This window comes from Colletotrichum fructicola (assembly GCF_000319635.2).
Source record: "Colletotrichum fructicola Nara gc5 chromosome Unknown KSG_Nara_v1_contig02, whole genome shotgun sequence".
In the NCBI taxonomy this organism is placed as follows: domain Eukaryota; kingdom Fungi; phylum Ascomycota; class Sordariomycetes; order Glomerellales; family Glomerellaceae; genus Colletotrichum; species Colletotrichum fructicola.
The window spans coordinates 138,608-161,260 of record NW_027094052.1 but is presented as its reverse complement, the minus strand read 5'-3'; the positions used below and the strand labels follow the sequence as shown (position 1 = coordinate 161,260).

Genomic DNA, 22,653 nt, shown 5'->3' with positions numbered 1-22,653 from the left:
ACACAATGGCATGTGTCTCTTGCAGCTCAATCGACGAAACACCCAACGAGACTTTGGGACCCCTGGCATGTGCTTGAGCTTCCCACGCTACAGGCATCAGATCTTACCGTATTAGGAGCATTGAAAACAACCTCGGCACTCGGGCCAGCACTGCCGACCCCCGACGCCAGCCGGACCTCCTTTCAGCTGTCCGGGTGACGCGCATTGCTCCCCCATGTACGGATACAAGAAGTCTCTCTCATCAAAGACCATCGTGTGAAACTGCCATCTCATTTTTTTGCCTGATCTGTTCTATCTTAACTCCATTCGAATTTGGGCAGAATAACTCAAAAGGAAAATGGTCACTACTGTGAAGAATGCGCCACGTGGCGCGACACCCGCTCCGCGCCAGTCTCTCACTGTCGTCGACAACCGCACCGGAAAGTCTTACGAGCTGCCCATCACTCACAACTCCGTCCAGGCTACGGACATCAAGAAGATCAAGGCCGCGAGAGGCAACGACCGCGCCGAGGATGAGACGGACCAGGGTCTCCGCGTGTACGACCCGGCATACATGAACACCGCCGTCGTGCAGAGCAACATCACATACATCAACGGCCAGGATGGAATCCTCCGGTACCGCGGGTACCCCATCCAGCAGCTGGTGAACAAGTCGCACTTCCTCGAGAGCGCGTTCCTCCTCATTTACGGCGAGCTGCCGACGTCGACGCAGTACAGCAAGTGGCAGGATGAGATCATGCACCACACCTACATCCACAGCGACATCGAGGGCATGTTCAAGTCGTTCCGTTACGACACGCATCCCATGGCCATGCTGCAGTCCTCCTTCTCCGCCCTCGGTGCCTTCGCGCCGGAGTCGAACCCCAGCTTGCAGGGTCAGAAGCTCTACACCAACGCCGCGTCAGGCGACCCGGAAGCCCTCAAGATGCTCGACAAGCAGATCCTCCGCATCATCGGCAAGGCTCCCACGCTCGCGGCCGCTTCCTACCGCATGCGCCAGGGCAGACCGTTCAACCGTCCCGCCCAGGGCCTTAGCTACACCGGCAACTTCCTCTACCTCCTCGACCACCTCAGCGGACACGAGTACCAGCCCCACCCGGTGCTCGAGAAGGCCCTGGACGCGCTCTTCATCATCCACGCCGACCACGAGGTGAACTGCTCCACGGCGACCGTCCTCCAGGTCGGCTCCAGTCTCGTCGACCCGTACAGCGTCGTCTCCGCGGGCTGCGCCGCGCTCTACGGCCCCAGCCACGGCGGCGCCAGCGAGAGCGCCATCCGCATGCTGATGGAGATCGGCAGCCCCGAGAACGTGCCCGCCTTCATGGCCAAGGTCGAGAAGCGCGAGCGCGTGCTCGTCGGCTTCGGCCACCGCGTGTACAAGAACGTCGACCCGCGCTCGACGGCCATCCGGCAGCTGGCCGAGGAGGTCTTCGCCGTCACGGGCCGCAACCAGCTGCTCGACACGGCGCTCGAGCTCGCAAAGTACGCGCGCGAGAGCGAGTTCATGAAGAAGCGCAACCTGTACCCCAACGTCGACTTCTACTCCGGCCTCATCTACCAGGCCATGGGCTTCCCGCTCGACTTCTACCCGGTGCTGTTCGCCGTGCCGCGCTGCGTGGGCTGGCTGGCGCACTGGAGGCAGCAGATGCTGCAGAAGGGCGGCGTCAAGATCTGGCGCCCGAGGCAGCTGTACATTGGCGAGGGAGAGCGGGAGTACGTCGACGCCGCGCAGAGGAAGGAGAGGGAGAACAAGTCCGTATTTGACGAGCCGGTGCAGGTCAGCCACGGCGGAGACAGCAAGCGTAACGAGCTTGCGACGTACAAGGATGAGATGGGTCAACCTTGGAGGGGTCGCGCGAAGCTCTGAGTGAGTCGGGCTAGGTGGGTGGTGTACACGGCGTACGGTTATTAGATTGACTGGTAGAGGCGACAAATGTTTTGTTTAGATAGCATGTTAGATTATGGACACATTTCGCTCTTCCCATAATGATTGGAGTCGCCATGAGCCGGGCCAAAGTGAGGAAGCGTGCTTGCTTCTCAGTGTTCTTGAAGAATGGTGCAAAAATGCAAAATGAAACGTTCCGAAACCGAGAATCGAACTCGGGGCTATGCCTAACCTCTCATAGAGATGAGAGGGCATCATGTTGGCCACTACACCATATCGGATGTTGTTGAAATTTCTGCGCACAATGTGATAATTATCGCGGGGGACGTTGTGGAGTTGAGGGTAGGTGCAGCAAGGGTGGGACCGACTTGAGGGCTTCCGTGACCTGGATGTTCCCAGAAGCCAGCTCCAAGGCGAACGATCACATGTCATCATTCGTTTTAAGGCAAAAGACGAGCCAAACGTATTAGATCAACACTGGATTTATTGATTCGATGCTTGCGGCCGGTCCTACTGAAGCTCTCGACAAAGCAGGAACTTTTTATTCTCGGTTGATGTAACCCGTCTCTATACTAGCAAACCGGCGTGAATCGTGCTCATGAGGTATCGTCATCTGACAAGCGCCTCTTTTCGTCTCCTCTCCACCCCCTATTCCTCTTCCAGGATTCGCCTACAGCTAGAATCACTTTTGTTCAAATAGACGGTAACATCACCGGCTACCCGCGCTCGAGTACCCATTGCCACCCTTCTCCCGCATCTCCTTCTCGTTGGTCATGGTCCTGCTGCCCAGAGTCGGCGAAGACTCGAGCTCGACGCCACCAATAGTGTAGTAGTGACCGAAGACACGACTCTCGAGATCCGGGTTGGCGCCATGCTGCTTGTGCGACTGGCGACGGAAGTAGATGCGCTTGGCCCACTTCCAGGCCTCGATACCGGCAAAGAACAAAACGGCGCACACGAAAACGATGCCCCACTCCCAGGTGATGGGAGCATGCTTGAACACCTTAGTGTTGAGGACGGGAATGTAGGTGAGCGGGAAGATGGTCACGAAGCCGATGATAATGGCGAAGAACAGGAGCTTGTTGCGCCAGGTGTCCCAGAACCATTGCGTAAAATACTTCTTGCTCTTAGGCTGCATGCGGAAGAAGGATCGTCGCATGTTGACCATCTCCCAGGCGAGGAAGAGTGCGAACCAGGTGAGTGCGGCGAAACAGGTAGCGCGGGCGCGGAATACAGTGTCGCAGCGTTCGGAATATTCGTTGTTGCAGTTGACGCCAAAGTCACCATTGCCCCAGCCGAACATGACGAGAACAAAGGACGCAAGGCAGAGGGCGGCGGTCCAGAGACCATAGACGAGCATGTCGAGCATAAGCTCCCAGGTGAAGACGCCAATCTTCATCTGTTTGAGTTGTCAGCATTGATTCGACAGATAACGGGTTGTGAGCACCACTTACGTCTTGCGGCGGTCGATCCATGATATCAGGTGCAGCGACTTCAAAACCGAGCGCCATGTCAGGAAGACCGGAAGTGATCATGATAATCCACATAACCTCCACAGGAGCCAGTGGGAAAACGGACAGACCACTCTCATCCTTGAATGCTAGACCAATGAGCAGAGTGCAAGCCTGGGCGACGTTACAGGCCAACACGTGCAAAACGAATTTCTGGATGTTGTCGAACATACGACGACCTTCCTCGACAGCGTTAAGAATCGAGGCAAAGTTATCGTCCGTGAGAATAATATCAGATGCCTCCTTAGCAACATCAGAGCCACTCTCGCCCATCGCGATACCGACATCCGCGCGCTTCAGACTAGGGGAGTCATTGACACCGTCACCAGTCATGGCCACGAAGCGCCTGCGTCGGTGGAGGGCCTCAATCATGCGCACCTTGGTCTGGGGCGCACAGCGTGCGACGACAAGAGGAAGACGGGGCAGCTTGTCAATCTCATCATCTGAGAGCTTGTCAAAGTCGCTAGCAGCCATCACCATAGTCCTTGCGACATCGGAAGAGATCTCGTTCATGCGGGTGGGAAGGATTCCGACTTCCAGAGCGATTGCGCGGGCAGTTTCGGGGTGGTCGCCAGTCAACATGTGGACGCTGACACCAGCCTGGTGGAATTGCATGACAGAAGGCGCAGACTCAGGGCGAGGAGGGTCGTAAAGACCGATGAGGCCACGGAAGGTAAGGTCCTTCTCAAAGTTTGCGCGGTCCAAGTTTTCGTGGTTGTCAACAGTACCAATGTCAGACTTGCTAGCAAAGGCAAGGACACGAAGACCGAGGCGAGCAAGCGCCTCCATGTTCCTCAAGATATCGTTCTCAATGTCCTTGGTGAGGTCGACAACCTCGTCGCCCATTTGGATTTTGGGGCAGGAAGAGATGACGCGCTCAACGGCACCCTTGGTGAAAAGCCAGGTCTTGCTCTCCTTCCCATCACTGCCAGCCTCAGTGTCCTCGAAGATTACGGACATCTTCTTGACGTCGGAGTCAAAGGGGAACTCGGCGATTTGGCGCCATCGGCTGTTCTCGCCGGAGAATCGGAGGCGGTTCCAGTTGAAGCGGGAGGCGAAGACCTGGATAGCAATTTCGGTCGGGTCGCCACGTGCATGCCACTCGCCCTCGGCGGTCTTGTGAACGTTGGCCAGGTTGGCAAGCGAGGCGATGTTGAAGTAGTCAATGAGAACTCTGCTCTGGAGGACCATCTCTTCGGGGCCAGAGATCTGCTCGCCCTCACCATCCTGGCCTTGGAAGTCAATGTCCTTGGGCTGTGCCGGCCGAAGACCGAGGTCGCCAACGGTAGGGTTGAAGGGCTCCTTAGTATTGCTGACAGAGAAGGTTCCCTTTCCGGGAATCCAGGCCTTGCGAACAACCATCTTGCCTTGGGTCAGAGTGCCTGTCTTATCAGAGCAAATGTCTGGAAAGTATTAGCAGCGAAACATAGAAATCTGCGCAGTAGACTTACTCGTGACACCACCAAGAGCCTCCAAACTCTTCAGTTGGCGGACAATGACATGGCGCTGGACCATTCTCTTCGTACCAGCAGCCATGGTGATAGTCAAAACGACGACCAAGGATGCGGGGATCATTGAGAGACCAGTAGCGACAGCATAGATGACAACTTCTTGTGTCGTGTTGAAGTCGTTAGCACCCAAAACGATTAGGGCGCAGACGACAGCAGTGCCGAAAAGCAGGATAGCAAGCTTAGACAGTTTTTTCTGCAGAGGCGTTCCGACATTCACTCCAAGGAAGCGTCCAACAGCGTCGGAGAGGGTAAGCCCCCATGCCTGGACGTAGCGGGCAAAAGAGGCGGAGCCGTCTTCCTTGCGCTTGACGTCGCGACGACGAGAGTTCTTGCCTCTGAGGGCGGCGGCGATCTGACCAATTTCGGTGTACATTCCAGTAGCGAAAACGATGCCGCGAGCGCGTCCCTTTGTGACCGTTGAAGAGCTGTAAGCGACGTTGAGGCGGTCACCGGGGCCGGTGTCGTCCTCGAATGTCTGTGCAGCCTCCTTGCGGATGGGAAGAGACTCTCCCGTCAAAAGGGCCTCATTGGTCTCGAAGTTGACGGCTTCAACGATGCGCACATCGGCAGGGATTGTGTCACCAGTCTTGAGCTCAACCATATCGCCAGGAACAATCTCGACGGTAGGGACTGTGACATTTCTGCCCTCGCGGACCGCCTGGGCCGTTGGTGAGCTGAGAGAACGGAGGGAATCCATGGTCTTTGCGGCCTTAAACTCTTGGTGAAAGCCGACGACGATGTTGAGTGTGATGACGCCTGCTACGACGGCACCTTCGATCCAAGATTTGATTCCAAAAGAAGCACCCATGGCCAGGATGAGGACCTAGTCGAGCCAGTTAGCCAGCTTCAAACGAGACTACCAAGCGTGGTTCTTACCAAAGTCATGGCATTGGCAATTTGTCCGATGAGGATTTTGATGGGTTGGACGCCTTTGTCAGCGCCAAATTCGTTGCGGCCATACTCGTCGAGACGAGTCTTGGCCTCTTCTGGGGTCAGACCATCATCAGGGTTGGCTCTGAGCTCCCGGATTACTTCTTCAGTAGACAGGGCATGTGCCGGACGAGATAGTGGCTTGTTAGACTGGCCAGAGATGTGGTTGGCCATTGCCTCGGCCTCGGGATCCTTCTTGCCCATGTTAAATGTTTTTCAATTCAAGTATGGGTAGTCCAGACCAAGGTGGTTAAGGGGCGGAGGGCGGGAATGGGGCGGTGTCGTGCGATCCTCAACTAGATCTCCGGGCGGTGCCAAGACTCGACGTCGGATCCAATCGGAGGGTTGGGAGTTTATTTGGCTCTTGACGAATGCGGCATGGAACGGGCAAAAGTGTGAGTGCTCTTATCCAGGTTCAAGCACTTTTACCCCCTTCAGATCAAGAGAACAGGCGAGCATAGGAAGAAAGAGGAAGATAGAGAGGTGGCCGAGGAGAAGAGACGATGTCTGTTGATATCGAGAGTTGGAGGAAACACAAGCCCAAAATATTCGGGGGGCTTGGAGAAGATGTAGTCTTGGTCCGCCGGGAGAGGCGCCCACACGACTCTCGGCGTTATGACTTCATAACGATAGGCAAGCAAAGGATACGGAAGAACGCGCCCCCATCTTTCTGCGTATCTTACCCCTCGAAGCCGCAACGTTCTTCGAAGAGTGAGTGTCCGTTGGGTACATGCTCCTTCAGCCTTGGCGGCTCTTCGCGGGGCTCTGCCTGGGTCTGCCTGGGGTAAGGACCCCGGGCTCGCTTTCCATGGCGTTGGAGCTGCAAAGTCCAAAAGTTGCTCGAGGACACGCGAGCTATTCACGAGCACGCCATCCAGATTTCGGTGGAAACTCTACGCTCCTGCCTGCCATGTTTGGCCGCCGAGAGTCTGGGCAGCGGGCCTCATTCTGGGCATTTTGTATTCGGAGAGGTCGTGGGCGAGCCTGGGCGTCGTAATTCGCTCTTGATTGTGTATCAGTACCTACTCCGCCATATGCTAGGCTGCCCCGAGACATGGGAAAGGAGGGGGTGGATGCTGTGGTGATGTTTTCGGTGATCAAAATGGCCGCGCCCAGAAAGATAGGAACGATACTTTGGGTTTTCTCCACTACGCCCTCGGCCAGTTAGCACACGAGTATGCCTTCCAAGGAACGCCCGGTGCGGGGGACCACTCCTTCTAGAAGGCTACCAGGGTGCTGCCAGGTCTGCAGTAGTGTGCCTCAAGATATTATGTGTATCGATGTCTGTCTGCATGCAAGCCTTATTGGATACGTATGGCGGCGTAGCTTCCGTAGCGCGGCAGGGTTGAAGTCTGTCCAAGGTCAGTCAGTCCAGTCCTCAAGTCTCTGTCTGCATGCACTGCGCCTGGCGGACACGCGGGGGGATGGATCTCGTTCTCCATCTCACTTCAGTGAACTGGTCAATTTGGCCGAACTGATTCCCGGGGAGACCTGGACGTTGAGGACCACAAACAACAGAAGTCCACGTTTAGTGTAAGAGGATGAATGTGGAGACGCCGGCGGCGGTGATTGCGGCGGGTGCAAGGGCTCTGGACGGCCAAGATAATGCCCAGAGGCTCTTTCCTGGCGGCACGGGTTGGAGTCCGCTCGACGAGACTTGCGTTCCTGCGCCAGGGTCTTGTAGAGCCGAGAGGAGAAGAGGACCCCGGACATGCAGTTGGGAATGAACCACGTCTCGGCGCCATCCCTCCACCCGGCGCAACCCCTGCGTTTTGTTGCCGACGTCCGACTTGTTGCGTTCTACACAACCTTACGGGGCCTCTCACAACAGGAACCCAGGCCGGTGCTAACGTCCCAAGTAAGTGTCGCTGTGAGCAAGTGACGTACGCACCATACGACGCGCGCACCATGTGCTCAGGTGCTTAGGAGGCCTCTGGCAGTGCTGCGCAAGTATAAAGCGCCGTGTTTGGTCCGGCCCTTGGGGTGGCGACTGGGGGCTTTGAGAAGGGCCGTCAACTTCGAAGACAACACCACAGCCAAAGACAATCGAGACCTCCGAGAAGCTCATCCGGGCACCCAACATGGCAACCGTGAAAATCCGAAATCGAATGAGATCGGGAGCCTCAGTCTCTCCCTCTGCCCGAACATCAGCGCTCCGTCACACCATCTCTGCACTGCAGAGCATCAATCGTGGTCTCTGATAGTACCGTTTCTCGACTCCAATGCCGGTCAGGCTTGCTTTTGACCCCCTGCACACGAGAAAGCCTGCCCAGAGAGGCGCCCAGATTGTCGCTGCGAGCCCCGTGGAGAAGTAGAGAGGAGGAACCGGGATACTGTCCCGGTGTAAGCGATACACGACGTCCCGGGCGCGATACGGGCGGGGGAGGACGGGTCCGCCGAGAAACACAGCCACCCCGAGTGAGACGCCCAGATGCTCGGCGGCGGAAGAGACTGGAGGAGCAGAGAAGGGGCCCGGTTTTGGGGACTCATGGAAATGTGTCGAAGTTATCGTGGGATCCTCAGATAGGATGATGCTCGGTGTCATGGCGGGATGGTCCCAAGAAGACCAAGACCAAGACCGTCACTAACCAGCTGCAGCCATGCCAGAACTGCGTATCATGATGCTGCAATGCTTGCGGGATGCTCGGGGGAGATTATTTCGGGTCCTCTCCGCCAATGTCTCCCAGCATGCCAGCCATCCTTCTTTCGGCGTTTCGAGGGTAGGCTGACGATGGTATTGGGCAGCGGACGTCTTGGCCGCCCCGGCGGTGGGACATCGGATGGGGGCCAGCTGGATCTTGGATGGCCAGCCAAGGGTTTTTGGGCAACTTGGCGGTTGCTTGGCATTTGGCACGTCAACTGAAAATTCCTGAGCTGGGCGCCGGCGCCGCTCGTCGGGAGTCCACTTTCCTCTCCTCCAGCGGCGCCGTCGGTCGGCGGTTCTGGTCATTCCGTCTCTTCATCTTGAGGGTGATAACTCAAACTCCGGGGCCAAGATTCCATTCTTTTGATTCTCAACTCCAATCATCCATGGATACGACCATCTGGGAGCTCGCGGGCTGTTGTTTGGGGGGCGATGGAGGGGCGCTCCCTGGTGAGGTCATGAAGAACAACCCTTGTCACCCCAGCATTTCCCCCGCCCATCCACTGATAAGTTAGCATACACCTCCAGCTCCTTCGATGTTTTGTTTCTTCCTCTGTGTCGTTACCGATTGTCTGTGCCCTTTGCCCAGAAATCCAGACTCACCTGGCCTGTATCTTTCGCAGAGAAGACCGGCTTCGTTGACCTATCGTGGGATGCGTAGGAAACCCCCCGCTTACCAAGGATACCAAGACCTGTGTCACCAACAAACTTTACGTCACAAGAAAAATAGTCTTCTCTTGTGCACTCACTGGATCTGCGGTTCAATGCACACCTGAGTCGTTGCAATTTGCAGCCAAGGCTCTTGGCTCGAAGTAGAGGAGTTGTTGCTAGGATTGGAGCTTCAACAGAGTCGACAGTGGAACCAGCGACGACGACATAGACGAAGAAGACGGAACGAAAGGAGACCGGGAGCAGAGACAACGACGGCAGAGTCACAGAAGACACGGCCATTGCAACATATTTAGTCGCCTCGCAATGTGTTTTGGGTTTGTGAGCGTACCGGTATGTAAGATAGTGTGCGGGGGAGCTCTTGATTGACTGCTTAGCTCGACGAGTGATTGAAGTGCCGTACCTGCCGCGTACGGTATCTGCTGTCGACCACAGGTAACATTGGCGGTCATCTGACCAACAAGCTCCTCTTCAGCTGTCCTGCCTCTATTAAATGCTTGCTCAGATCGCTTCTGCAGCAATTGGTCAACTGCTATTCTGTTGAAGCTGCAAAACTGTGAACCATTGCACGTCGTCGCATCGCGCCATTGTTACAAGCTCCATCAAAGAGCTCGAGATCATTATAAAATAGTTGTGGGAAGCTGCGATGCTCCACGCAGCGCTACAGGCGACGGGATGGACGAAGTCGGCATAATCTTGCTCACGCTGTTCCTCTTCCTCCTCGTCCTGGGTCCACTGTACAGACCGTGCTGAAGCCTTGAGTTCCCCGCAAACACAGGGCGACGAGAGCTGACATGCCCCCCTCGAGTAGAATCTGCGTCACATATTCGCGAGTCAAGGACCACCGAAGATTCAATCCTAAATCGTCCAGGGTTAGAGATGCTCGTCGAAAGCTGAGCACTGTATCGGAATGCACGACAATCAGCCCGGAAAAGCTGGACATGGAGTCGAGTCTTAATCAACACGACTCAGCGCCCGAGTGGTGAGTACTCGCCGTATTTTCTCCAGCCCGGCGTGGGACACTAGGATGGGCCTGTCTCTGCGAGATGGCAGGCAGGGAGCTGGTCAGCACTTCGCATGCCGTTGCTGTCGCTGACTGTTGTTGCTGACAGTCCCATATGCATCGGGCCACTGTTCGTCCCAAGCAACATCCATACGACTGGCTCAAGCCCGATGCAGGCAGTGCCCTCGCATGCTTCGGGCTCGGGCGGGGGCAGCGATGTTCCAGAAGAAAGTGAAGGGCGACAAACGCACAGGGGTTTTGGCATTCGCAGTGTCCGGGAGAAGCTTGCAGCGAGCAATTGCAACTGGCGTGTGATGCAGCTGTGGGACGAGAAGACGGGCAACTCGCAGGGCGACTCGGGCGACGACGATATCCTGACGCTCAAGAGCTGCCACCACGCATTTCACGCCAAGTGTCTTTCATCGTGGTTCTTGATTGAGCGGTACGACTGTCCCGTCTGCCGGAGCCCGTACTGGCAGACGCGGGAAATGAGGGCCCGGGCGGCATCCGCACCACCGGGAGCCGGTGGAGGTCACAATGCCGGAATTGCGAGTCCGGCACCTGCAAGGGTTCGCGGGCTCACGGTTGAGCGACTAAGCGTGCCAAATTTTTGATGTGAGGACTGGGTGATGATTGGTTTGTCATTGGCTTGTCAATTGGTGATTTCGTTGTTTTTCTTTTGCAGATGATATCCGGCGGAGGAGCGCAGAAGAAACGTGACTGTCATTCTTGATCAGCGACTGAGATAGCGCAATTGAATTTTCTGCGACGATGCAGAGGGACCGAGATCGACGAGTGCCGTGACACCGCAGCAGCGCCGGTGGAATCGAGATCGCGTCGTCATGGGCGGAGGTTTTGCTCAGCTAGGCCGGCGCTTTAGACTTGGGGGGCGCAGGGCGTTGCACCGTAGCTCAGAGCCAGAGCACGGTATCGATGGCGATCTGCAGTGAGGTCCTGCATTGACTTGGGTCAGGTGTCGTGGTATCGCCGGAGCATTAATAGATATGCTGGGCTGGGTTCGGTGAGCTCGTCAACGGCCAGAGCCGAAGTCCATGTTGGACCAGGGGATGAGGCATCTGGATCCAATGCGAAAGGTGACGGGTTGACGGGCTGGCGGAGCTTGTCTTCCTGAGGTGGGTGAGTGTGGCCATCGAGCTTCATCGAAGAGCAGTATTGCGGCTGATGGGAGGTGTCTGGAACGGGGCAAGTGCAGTGGCCGGGTGCTCGGTGAGACACATCCGCTAGGGCAGGCGGGACGCGGAAGGAGTGAACCACAGTTCTCGTCGGGTCGCTGCTGTCATCGTGGCGTAACGCTGTGAAATCCGCGTCCAGGCCCAACGGACCAGACATTGTGCCCCACTGTCCAAACGAGCCGCATTGCAATGTGACACTGCACTCGCTGCAGTGGATGACTGAAGCGAGGTCAGAATTCGCTCCTATCCTCTTCTCGGGTCAAGGTAAGTAAAGGTAAGGAGAGATGAGGCTGGTAGGTCAAGTACATAGTGCCGAGGTGGTGGTTGGTCGACGGGTGGCGTTGTACGTGCATTGGACTTTCCCAGTGACGTCGAAGCTCCTGCCGACGATTCGTTTGGGGACCAATGACGCAGGTGAAATGGACCAAGCTCCTCCCCACAATCCACCTCGCACCTTCCACTTGCCTTCCACCTGCCACCGGCGCACCTGCCTTCTGTCTCTCTTTCGCGTTCCACCTCCCTTCCCATAGGACAGGTCCACGGGTGACTTCATCGTGCCTTCCATTGTTCGTATGTTCCTTCCGAAGCGAAGGCAGGTACCTGGCCAGAAAAAGAAAAGCAAAAGGAAAGACCTACCCTTGCCGCGTGCCTGACCCGTGTCTGAGAAGGCGAGGGGCGAAACCTCCAGAAGGAAACCGCCATCCCGTCCCATCAGCTTGATACCTACCTGCCTTTCCTCGCCTTCCGTGCTTTCCACCTACCTCGCCTAAGAATTTGCATTACTTTGTGTGCCCGTTTCTCAGGGCAGGAGGGCAGGCAGGCATGAGGGGACGAGCGCGTGGCTCATCGATGCGGCCTTTCCTTATCGAGATCGAAATGCCCATTCGCCATTGCACTAGACCCATCACAAAGAAGAATTGCATAGCGTCGCCGGCAGGCATTACATCTTCCATCTCACCTCCTGCCTACGCACCTACGGTACCTTACCTACCTCGTTGCCATCCATGCCCGTCTTCAGGCCTCCTGACGACATCCAGTCTCCTCTGCCTCTCCTTCCGCGCTAACATGCCCTCGTCTTGTCTTCCCGGCTCTCTCTCACGCTCTCTCTCTCTCTCTTCCTCCTGTCCACAATCCTCTCTTCCCGACTACCTCTCCTCTTCTGACCCTTCCCGTCCTCAATAGCTTCTCGCCCGTGCCTGCTATCCGTCACAAGAAGTCCATGTAAGGCAAGGTACAATCTGACACCCAGGGGATACATGCCTCAGACAGTGCCCACCAGCACAAACACAGACACACAAACACCCACTCTCGAGCATAATCCATCCCCCCAACGGCCCAGACACACTCATACATCACTCATCCCAATCCATCGTCTTCTACTTCCATCCGTACCTCCCCGGTCTTTGACTGCATGAGGAGCTTTTCGTCCGCCACAGCCAATCAACGGCTTTGCGCAAAGCGTCTTCTCCGTAACACCACACCCGTGCCGTCACCTGTCCCGCCCCTGAGCTCATCACTTGCCCGCTCATTCAGCCTTTCCCTATTGCCTGTGGACTACACTTACAACTCTCCGCTACTTAACTCTCTCGTCATGGCTGCTCCCAAGCGAAGAAAGTCTGCCACTGCTGCTGCTGCTGCTGCTGCTGTTGCCGACACCGCCATCAAACCCGAGGAGACTACCAATCCAGAAAAGGCCCCCCCTGCCCCCCGGAGGTCCAGTCGCCGCATTCACGACGTCAAGAAAGTCACCGAGCCCGGCGCCGGCATGCGCCCCACCCCTTCCGACCTAGACAAAGAGCCACCTGCCAAGCGTCGCCAGCTCAGTCGTAAGATGCTCAAATCCCACGATGGCGTTCGACATGCCATGAGAGAGCTCAGTGAGATGGAACACCGTCTCCAAAATTCCACCAGGAATCAGCGTCTTGCCGTTGAAACCAGCCACGTCGTTGGCGGCAATAAGAAACGTCCCGAGGATCAGTCTTGGCGTCCTGTTGTCAAAACGGAGCTGTCCAATCCTGAAGAGCGCGCCCGTGAGGTGGAAGAGCAACGATCCGGGACCCCGGACTTGGATGTCGCCCCTATCGAGGGCCCTGAGGCTGAGGGTGCCATTGCAGACGTTGAAGACGATAAGCTTCGAGAAGAAGACGCCCCAGAGCGGGGCGCAGCGAGAGCACCACCAGTGAATAGTGACTATCTTCCACTGCCTTGGACAGGACGTCTAGGTTATGTAAGTGCTTCATGGCTTCGTTCTTGTATCAATCGTGCTGATGTCGTCAAAGGCGTGTCTTAACACATACCTACGAGCCGCCAACCCGCCGGTCTTTAGCTCAAGGACATGTCGCATTGCATCTATCATACAGCATCGGCATCCTCTCGCTGATCCAAGTCAGCCTGAGCATGCCACAAAGAACCGACCCGATGACACACAGCCTGCTGACATCAAGCTGGGCCAAAAATACGTCCAAGAGTTGGGATTAGCAAATGCTCGAGATATTGTCAAGATGCTTCAGTGGAACGACAAGTATGGTATCAAGTTCATGCGCCTCAGCTCAGAGATGTTTCCTTTCGCCAGCCACGAGGAATACGGTTATCGACTCGCACCATTTGCTGCAGATGCTCTTGCCGAGGCTGGCAAGGTTGCTGCTCAACTTGGTCATCGACTAACAACACACCCTGGCCAGTTTACACAGCTTGGGTCCCCACGTAAGGAGGTCATAGCCAACGCTGTGCGCGACTTGGAGTATCACGATGAGCTGCTCTCGCTTCTGCGTCTTCCCGAACAGCAGAACAAGGATGCGATTATGATTCTTCACATGGGAGGTACATACGGCGACAAGCCCGCCACTGTGGATCGATTTCGAACCAACTATGCGAAGCTCAGTCAGTCTATCAAGAATCGTCTCGTCTTGGAAAATGACGACGTTTCCTGGTCGGTACACGATCTGTTGCCCATCTGCGAGGAACTAAACATTCCTATGGTACTCGACTTCCATCATCATAACATCATATTCGACGCGAATGAATTGCGTGAGGGCACAGAGGATATCAGAAAAGTTTTTGATCGTATCCGCGCGACATGGACTCGCAAGGGAATCAGGCAGAAGATGCACTACAGCGAATCGTGTCCGGGTGCTGTCACACCACGAGACCGGAGGAAGCACTCACCACGCGTGAAAACACTACCTCCCTGTCTGCCCGATATGGATCTCATGATTGAGGCCAAGGACAAGGAGCAAGCCGTCTTCGAGCTCATGCGCACATTCAAGTTACCTGGTTATGACCTTTTCAACGACGTCGTGCCTTACGAACGGGAGGATGAATATCGAGCAAACAAGAACGGGGCTGCTAAGAAGAAGCCGAGAAAGCCGAAGAAGAAGAAGAAGGACGATGATGGCGATGAAGAAATGGAGGAGGGGGTAGGCGAGGCTGGCCCAACCGAGGCCGAAGCAAAGACAATCCCTCCAGAGGAATTTGCCATGGGCGGCCCAACACGGCGGGTGTATTGGCCCGAAGGCATGGAAGAGTGGCTGAAGCCTAAGAAGAGGGAGGTCAAGCGGAAGTCGACGGTTGTCAAGGACGAGTCATGAGAGGTCGTCATATCTATCACCTGTATAACCTGTATCATAGCCATTTCAAACAATCAATATGTCTCACTACGAAGAAACGAGCTTCGACCGGCGTTCATCCATGGAGTAGGTCAAAAGATGAAATTGTATAGAATTCACTCAGTCAGCGTTGTGGGCCTGGTGATGATCATATGGTGTATTTGTGGACTGAGATCGCCAGGTCGGCGATTGGGTGGCGAGTGGCCCAACTTTTCGGGCCCAGGAACTGACGTATACGTATGGGGTCACGGGTTTTGACAGGCATTATCGATCTGGCGAGGTCTTTTTCTGCTAGACGCAACTGAGGGCCGAGTGAACAATTCTTTTAGAATGGAGCAGTCTTATGCAGCATGCGGTGCAACCACAACACTGACAGAAACATCAACAGAGTTGCAACAATGACAACAGGCTTGCGTCCATATTTTCGCGACATGAAACTTGCGCTTGTAGGTATCTGAACCACAGAAGAGGAGATGATGAAGAATCTGAACTCCATCTCAATAATAGAGTACCGCTCGGTTTGTTCATTGGCAGTCCATCCGCATCATATTCGTTGATGAAGACCCGACCAAGTGGGATGAGAAGCAAAGGGATTGAGTTTCCAATAGGATGAAAATGGGCACAACTGCCCACATCACGTATCTGGTCTCGCCTGTCCTAGCCGACTCCCGAGATATCGAAATGCCAAACTGCCGAGAATCCGTTGCAGATGGGGCATGCCTTATCACAGCCATCTCGAAATGGAACCAACATCGAAGCTTCCCACCCCTTGATCCGATGTATGACGATAAGACAGAGTTCTGACCTGCCAAATAAGCACCAACAGCAATCGCTAGCCCCATCACCTCACGCACATCGCTCGAGATATCGTCGATGATACCGTCGCTTAGCACATATTCCTCGAATCAAAACCCCAACCGCTGTCATCGTCACGCGGGGGGAGGGTTACAGCGCGCCGTGGCACCTTATCTAGGTTCCATCGCCTTCAGGGGTGCCACAAAGCTTAGCTCGGGACGACGTCAAGGACGCCCCGGCATATCTCTTCCAACACGCCAGTCGATATCGCGGGGGGTTTCGAAACGCGGCGTAGATGGCAAGTGGTGGGCTCTGTTATCCGGGACGGTCGCACCCGGCGGGCACTCTGATTGAAAGCACTCGGATGAACCGCCATCAGACCACGTATGATTGTAGGAAACATAAAGACCGTAGTCCATCCCTTCTCTTTGGGGTAATTCGTGTGACATTCCGCCGGTAGAACTATACTGGTTCGCCCCTATGACATCGTGCGCCTGAAGTCGTCCCGTCTCTGAGACACCTGGAGCAACCATGCCCGGCCACCCGGTCGCGCCCACAGTCACGGACGGCAGCCAAGAAGCTGGAGACCTGTCTATTTCACAGCTTAAGCACGAGAAATCCAACTCGCGGTCTAGCGGGTGCGGTAACGGACATGTAGTCGACATCATGCAGGAGACGCCAAACATCCACGACCCGAACGTGACGTTCGAGGAGTACCTGTACTGGGCGAGCATCACTCGCGCGGAAGAGCAAGAGGCGAATGCCAGATACGTCCAAGCCAGAGGGCCTGTTACCATCAAGAGCGTGATCAAGGACAGGTTCAGGAAGGGTGACGAGCACGGGCAGTATGAGAGCAGCGGCGGCGCTCCGGACACGAGGGAGAAAAGCATCGGGAGCGACAAGACCTTGGTTCCTCCTGGCGAAGGGGTTGTGGGAAGCGTAACGCAGGAAGAATGGAAGAGGGCTAGCAGGGCGATGAGAACAGCCGGCTGGGGTGCCATATTCTATCTCATCACGACGGATATCCTGGGACCCTTCTCAACGCCGTGAGTATTCATCTCTCCAGCTTTATCACAACTTCAGACTGACGGGTTCTAGATGGGCCTTTGCGCAAATGGGATATGGCCCAGGCGTGGCTCTCTATACCGTCTTCGGCATCATGTCCTTGTAGTAAGTCCTCCTCATCTCTCGGTCGAGCACCCACGCAGACTGCTCACAGAACCAGTTCGGGCTGGATCCTCTACAAATCCTTCCTCGGCCTCGACTCCGACCGGTACCCTCTGAAAGGCTACGGTGACCTGTACTTCCGCGTATTTGGGACCTGGGCGCGGCATGCCATCAACTTTGCGCAGGGCCTGCAGCTCATGCTCTTTGTCGCGGTCCTCATCCTCGGTAACGGACAGTCGATCTCGCAGATTTCCAAGGGACCCAATGGTGGCGCGGGGATTTGTTTCGTTGCATGCCTTATCATCTTCATGGCGGCAGGGTTCATTCTGGGACAGATTAGGACGCTGCAGCGGTTCTCGTGGATCGCAAACCTGGCTGTTTGGGTGAACCTGTTGATCATCTTCATCTGGTGAGTGCAGTCGCGCAGCCAAGCCAGACTCTTACACCCTGGCGCATTGTCCCCTGAATGTACTGACCATGACATAGCATGGGCGTCGTGGCGCACTCCCCTCCGAACTTCGCAGCGACCAGAGCCTCCTTCGGCGACGCCTTCGGTCCCGGGCCAATCCACACGTACGCCGGCACCCCGCCCAACGGCATGGCATCGGGCGGCTCCGGCTTCTCGGCCTCTCTCAACGGCCTGAACCAGGCAGTCTACTCCTACGGCGGCTGCCTCATCTTCGCCGCCTTCATGTCCGAGATGCGGCACCCGATGGACTTCTGGAAGGCGCTCCTCCTCGGGGAGGTCTTCATCTACTCCATCTACCTCATGTTCGGCATCTACGTGTACTCGTTCCAGGGCCAGTACAGCTTCAACCCCGTCATCCAGGGCCTATCGCCCTACGCGTGGCAGGCGGCCACGAACGTCCTCAGCCTCATCACGGGGCTCATCGCGGCCGGGCTGTACGGCAACATCGGGATGAAGGTGCTCTACGTCGAGTTCCTGCAGGGCGTCTTCGGGGCGCCGCCGCTGACGGCCTCGGCGGGGAAGATGCTCTGGGCGGCCGTGATCCCGGTGTACTGGGTCATCGCCTTCATTGTCGGCGCCGCGGTGCCGCAGTTCTCGCTCGTCTCTGGCTTCATCGGCGCGCTCTTCATCCTGTCCTTCACTTACACGCTGCCGGCGTTGCTTGGGCTCGGGTACTGGATCCGGAAGGACGCGATGTTGCCTGGGGAGGAACGGTTTGACCCCGCGACGGGTATTTATCACTACGTCGATGGTGGGTTTGGGCGGTACTGGAGGGGCTTCATGAGGAAGCCGCTCTTCAACTCCTGGAATATCTTCTACATGCTTGGCGGCATGGTCACGACGGCGCTGGGGATGTACTCGTCCATTGAGGGGCTGATTGAGGCATTCAACGGCAAGTCGCAGGCCACGAGTTTCGGTTGTGCGAGTCCGGTGTAGGCTGGAGACGAGAGATTAGCGGCTTGGCTATCGACATTTATCACCTTTCAATTCTGTAATTTCTCAATTTCGAATACAATTGCCCACGGAACTGAATGCGGAGGACAGAGCTCCACGTGGACCTCGCAGCCCACACCAATACGGCTCTAAACGGGCATCATGCAGGCAGAAAAATGACTCGGATGTAGCCCGCCCCTCTTGGGACCACAGTCCGGCCTTCCGAGCATCTCACCAAGAGAGGCTTAGCCTCTAATATCTCCCCTTGGTGTAGTTGGTTCATCACGTTCGACTGTAATGGTTACATTGTCATCGAAAGGTCTCTAGTTCGATTCTGGAAGGGGAGAACCAATTCTTTTTGCGCTTTCTGCTCCGTGGTGTGGATATTGTGTTGTAACGTCTTTTGCTAACCGTGCCAAAAGTTTCCGCTGCACTTCGATCAGTTTTGTTCTGTTTCGTTTGGCCTCCTGCAGACAGCTTGACCCTACTGCAGACCATTTGGCCTGCAGATGCATCGGTCTCCTGCATACGCAGGGAGACGTGACCGCTTCGACGTTCGAGCACAAAGACAGAATAGTATGCCGGTAGATGCAGGCTAGTAGTTGCGGTGGCTGAAAGTAAGCAAGCAAGCCAACGGCCGGCAACTCCTTGTTCAATTGTATCTGCGCTCCGTGTTGAAAAAACGAAGTGCATGCGTGCGCTGTTGAAACAAAAATTTTAAACCCAGAACGAGCGTTGAGCTCCCTTCTCATGAAATCTACCCTCAGAAATATCGCCAATGCTTGACCCAATGTTGAAAAGATGGTCTCTCCCATTCGTAATGCATGACCCTGTAAACCAAAACGCCGTAGTAATAGTAGCATGCACCCAAAGCCGCCACACTCATGCCCCTCACTTCGGAGGGAGGAGGGGTTGTCTCAGGCAGGGTGATTTTCTCTGAATGCGCCTCTATGTCTTCAGACCCACCAGGCTGAGGAACTCGTTCCTGGTCTTCTCCTTCTTTTCGAATGCGCCGAGCACGCAGCTGGTAATTGTGCTGGTGGTCGTCTTCTGCACTCCGCGCATGACCATGCACAGGTGGCTGGACTCCATGACAACAGCAACACCCTGAGGCTTCAGGATCTCCATGATAGCGTTGGCCACCTCCTTGGTCAAGCGCTCCTGAATCTGGAGACGTCTGGCAAACATCTCGGCAATGCGCGGGATCTTGGACAGGCCAATGACTTGGTTCTTGGGGATGTAGGCAATGTGCATCTGTGGTGTTCCCAGTCAGCTTTTACGTCCAGTCAGTCATGCGACGCGGTTCTACATACCTTGCCTGTGAAGGGAACGAGATGGTGCTCGCATTGACTGAAGATCTCAATATCCTTGACAATGACCATCTCATTGTGGCCCTCCTGGAAAATGGCGTTGTTGACAATGTCGCGAACGTTTTGCTGGTAGCCCTTGGTGAAGAAGAGCATGGCCTCGGCGTAGCGTCTCGGGGTGTCGAGGATACCGGGCCGGTCGGGGTCTTCGCCGACGCATTCGAGAATGGTGCGGACGGCGCCCTTGAGCTTCTCAAGTCTCGCGGCGGCCTGCTCCGGGCTCTCCTCAAGTCGCTCGCGAGTTCCAATGCCTTGTGAGGGCAAAAGAGTTAGTCAATGGCGGGCGCGGGGCGGGGCAATGGTGTGATCTTACTCGGGCGACTCAGGCCATCAAAGTCAATAACGGGGCTGGGTGACCTCGTCACGGCGCCCTCGTTCTTGGGCTTCTTCACCTTCTTGGAGGAGGAGGATGTGGTATCCCTGGGATCGCGAGCCGGACGGCTCAAGCTGGGACGACGATGTTTCTTGGAGTTGCCGTTGAGCTCGGCGTCGTCGCCCTCGCGCTTGCGCTTCGACTTGTCTTTCTTGCCCCGCTTGCTGCTGCTGGCCTGGCTCGCGGTCTCGGCATCGCTTCCGTCGCTGGATCCGCTGAGACCGTTGGGGTGGCTGTGCTTGGTCTTCTTGCCCTTCTTGAGCTCGGCGCCCTCGGATTGTGTCATTTTTGGAGGTATTAGGAGGGCGGATTGGTGATGCGGAGGGGATTGAGAGGTGTAAGTGGGAGGAGGATGATGGAGCTCCCGCGCAAGAAACCAGGACCAAGACACTCGGGAAGCGACCCGCTGAGAGTCATTCGCCTGGAGCTAAATCGGAGAAGAAAATTCGGTTATGGGCGGCGTGCAGCGTTATCTTATCGCGACGTAGCACCAAAAGTTCCTTCTTGAGGTGCAGCACCTTTGCACCCCAGCTTTTCTGGCGTCAGGGTCCAGTCCAGTGGAACTTTCGGCTTAGTCACACTGCACTCGCCAGCCATGTGGCTTACCCGCCAAGGTTGACTGGCTCATTGGACCAGAGCACATTGAGCTAGAAGTACGCAGTACCTCCGTACCTGCCCAAAGCAAGGTGGTCATGTGATCTGCCTTCACCTTAGTCAGCTTGTACCTTCCTGCGCCTGGCATTTGGATAGCTTCCTTCCTCAAGTCGCGCCTCACTTCCAGTTTGGTCTGCCAATCGTGAATTTCGACTCCACGCCAACGTTCCCGACTTCTGCCTTCCAACAACACCCCCGAGCTTCTGAGGAACAACGGGAAGCTCCTTCTCGAGATAGATCCACGACAAATACTCTCTAGAAACGTCCGACAGTCACCTCGACTGCGCAGGCGTAGCTTCTACAGGACGGCCCAGACCAACCTCGACCGACTTCGATAGCCGCCACGATGGCTTCTCCTCCGTACGCAAACTCGCCGACCGCTCTGTCTCCCCCATATCCCACATCGGCCCCGCTCCCAACAACGAACAAGAAGCGCGCCTCCGAAGGCGGATCCCAGCCCTCTCTCAAGCGCCGCAAGGCCTCTACCCTTTCAGTCACCTCCGCAGCCTCCGCCCATCCTCTCCGTCAAACTTCCTTCCCTCCCGATGGAGCTGGATCTCCCTTCCCGCGATCACCGTCAGCCGATACCATGAGCGTGGTCAGTGGCAGCCAGGTTAGCGCGCCTCCTAAGAAGAAGCGCGGCCGGAAGCCCAAGAACCAGACGAACGTGGAAACCAGAGAGCAGACACCCTCGCTAGTTGGCGGTCGCGCACCGACGACGGTCAGTGGCACAGGCGCAGGAGCTGAGGGACAAGAGGATGGCGGTAACGACGATGACGACGACAACGATATGCGCATGGCCTTGGTGGACACTACAGCCAGAACGCAAGAGCAAAAGCAAGAAGAGATCAGACTTCGTGCCATGTTGGTCGAGTCATTCGACCCAGCACAATACGACCGCTACGAACTCTGGCGCGCCGCGAAGCTTACGGAGTCCGTGGTCAAGAGAGTAAGTTTGCTCCCATCTTGCCGCTGCTTTTGACGGCCTGTCATCCACCGTCCACGCTATACCATACTCACAATGCCCAGGTCGTCAACGCAACCGTATCGCAATCCGTTCCGCCCAACGTCGCACTCGCCGTCAAGTCAGTCTCAAAACTATTCATCGGCGAGCTCATCGAAAGAGCTCGAGACGTGCAAGGAGAGTGGATCAAGGCAACTGGCGAGAAGCAATCGGAGCTGCCGACACCACCGCCCGTCTCAAAAGACGGAGAAGGCGAGGCCAGTCAGGCCGCCAAGGAAGACAGGCGAGGTCCTTTGCGGCCGGATCATCTCCGTGAGGCATGGCGGCGGTACAAAATGTCAGGCGACGGCGGCTGGGTTGGTATCCAGGGTCTGTGGCACGAACAGCAGTCCAGTGGTGTTGAAAGATTCCCTGTGCGCACCGGCGGCAGACGAATCTTCAAGTGATGAGCGAGGGTCTCGTTTGCGTTGGTCAAAAAAAAGGGGATAGTACAGGGGATGACTAAGGGGAAGAAGGGCTTGGAGGATTCGCATGATACCCATCTAACCTATGAGTTAGCATTATTATGGATGACACGCACGTCAACTTTTGACGAGCCTATCAGAACACTGCTCAGCACCCCGCGTTCTCAGTTTTTACGGATAGATGCCTTACCGTATATCTGAGAGTCTGTTCCGCGGTATCAACGTCCCAGCGCAGTCCGCGCAAACCGCCGCTCTGCCGCGGCCCGGGCGGCAGAGGAATAATAGCGACTGCGGGAATAAGTGAGGATACTACATCTTTGTCGCCTCTCGCTTTCAAGATGTGTGTCCAGGCCACGTCCAGGCAGGAGAATCAGCTGAAGGGTTCGTCTGGAGTTGATTGTCTCATGCAACTCGAAATCAGCTGCCAATGGCTGTTGCAGCATGGAAACATAGCAATTCGCCGTCCCATGATTCTTCATCCAAAAACACAAATGGCGAGACCGAGACTGGGAAGTC

At 56.0% G+C, this 22,653-nt stretch overlaps 8 protein-coding genes across 8 annotated transcripts; 5 read left to right on the top strand and 3 right to left on the bottom strand.

Annotated features, from left to right (window-relative positions):
- Nucleotides 1-337: 337 nt before the first annotated feature.
- Nucleotides 338-1,867, top strand: gltA-0 (Citrate synthase; the record flags this gene model as incomplete). The annotated part of the gene is made up of 1 exon (XM_032031570.1): nucleotides 338-1,867. The coding sequence occupies one exon, from the start codon at nucleotides 338-340 to the stop codon at nucleotides 1,865-1,867; it is 1,530 nt and encodes a 509-aa protein (XP_031888968.1).
- A 727-nt stretch (nucleotides 1,868-2,594) lies between these two features.
- ENA2 (Sodium transport ATPase 2) lies at nucleotides 2,595-6,041 on the bottom strand (the record flags this gene model as incomplete). Its single annotated transcript, XM_032031569.1, has 4 exons — nucleotides 2,595-3,284; nucleotides 3,340-4,799; nucleotides 4,848-5,730; nucleotides 5,784-6,041. 4 exons carry the CDS (start codon nucleotides 6,039-6,041, stop codon nucleotides 2,595-2,597), a joined length of 3,291 nt encoding a protein of 1,096 aa, XP_031888971.1.
- A 3,784-nt stretch (nucleotides 6,042-9,825) lies between these two features.
- On the top strand, nucleotides 9,826-10,767 carry CGGC5_v002704 (uncharacterized protein; the record flags this gene model as incomplete). The annotated part of the gene is made up of 3 exons (XM_032031568.1): nucleotides 9,826-9,896; nucleotides 9,962-10,132; nucleotides 10,263-10,767. The coding sequence occupies 3 exons, from the start codon at nucleotides 9,826-9,828 to the stop codon at nucleotides 10,765-10,767; spliced, it is 747 nt and encodes a 248-aa protein (XP_031888970.1).
- A 355-nt stretch (nucleotides 10,768-11,122) lies between these two features.
- On the bottom strand, nucleotides 11,123-11,503 carry CGGC5_v002703 (uncharacterized protein; the record flags this gene model as incomplete). The annotated part of the gene is made up of 1 exon (XM_032031566.1): nucleotides 11,123-11,503. One exon carries the CDS (start codon nucleotides 11,501-11,503, stop codon nucleotides 11,123-11,125), a length of 381 nt encoding a protein of 126 aa, XP_031888928.1.
- Nucleotides 11,504-12,937: 1,434 nt separating this feature from the next.
- On the top strand, nucleotides 12,938-14,933 carry mus-18 (UV-damage endonuclease; the record flags this gene model as incomplete). The annotated part of the gene is made up of 2 exons (XM_032031565.1): nucleotides 12,938-13,573; nucleotides 13,626-14,933. 2 exons carry the CDS (start codon nucleotides 12,938-12,940, stop codon nucleotides 14,931-14,933), a joined length of 1,944 nt encoding a protein of 647 aa, XP_031888929.1.
- Nucleotides 14,934-16,277: 1,344 nt separating this feature from the next.
- mtr-7 (N amino acid transport system protein) lies at nucleotides 16,278-18,318 on the top strand (the record flags this gene model as incomplete). Its single annotated transcript, XM_032031564.1, has 4 exons — nucleotides 16,278-16,792; nucleotides 16,845-16,916; nucleotides 16,972-17,322; nucleotides 17,400-18,318. 4 exons carry the CDS (start codon nucleotides 16,278-16,280, stop codon nucleotides 18,316-18,318), a joined length of 1,857 nt encoding a protein of 618 aa, XP_031888923.1.
- Nucleotides 18,319-19,263: 945 nt separating this feature from the next.
- Nucleotides 19,264-20,341, bottom strand: gch-1 (GTP cyclohydrolase 1; the record flags this gene model as incomplete). Its single annotated transcript, XM_032031563.1, has 3 exons — nucleotides 19,264-19,569; nucleotides 19,629-19,933; nucleotides 19,996-20,341. The coding sequence occupies 3 exons, from the start codon at nucleotides 20,339-20,341 to the stop codon at nucleotides 19,264-19,266; spliced, it is 957 nt and encodes a 318-aa protein (XP_031888924.1).
- A 714-nt stretch (nucleotides 20,342-21,055) lies between these two features.
- Nucleotides 21,056-22,119, top strand: taf11 (Transcription initiation factor TFIID subunit 11; the record flags this gene model as incomplete). Its single annotated transcript, XM_032031562.1, has 2 exons — nucleotides 21,056-21,658; nucleotides 21,739-22,119. The coding sequence occupies 2 exons, from the start codon at nucleotides 21,056-21,058 to the stop codon at nucleotides 22,117-22,119; spliced, it is 984 nt and encodes a 327-aa protein (XP_031888921.1).
- Nucleotides 22,120-22,653: the final 534 nt, after the last annotated feature.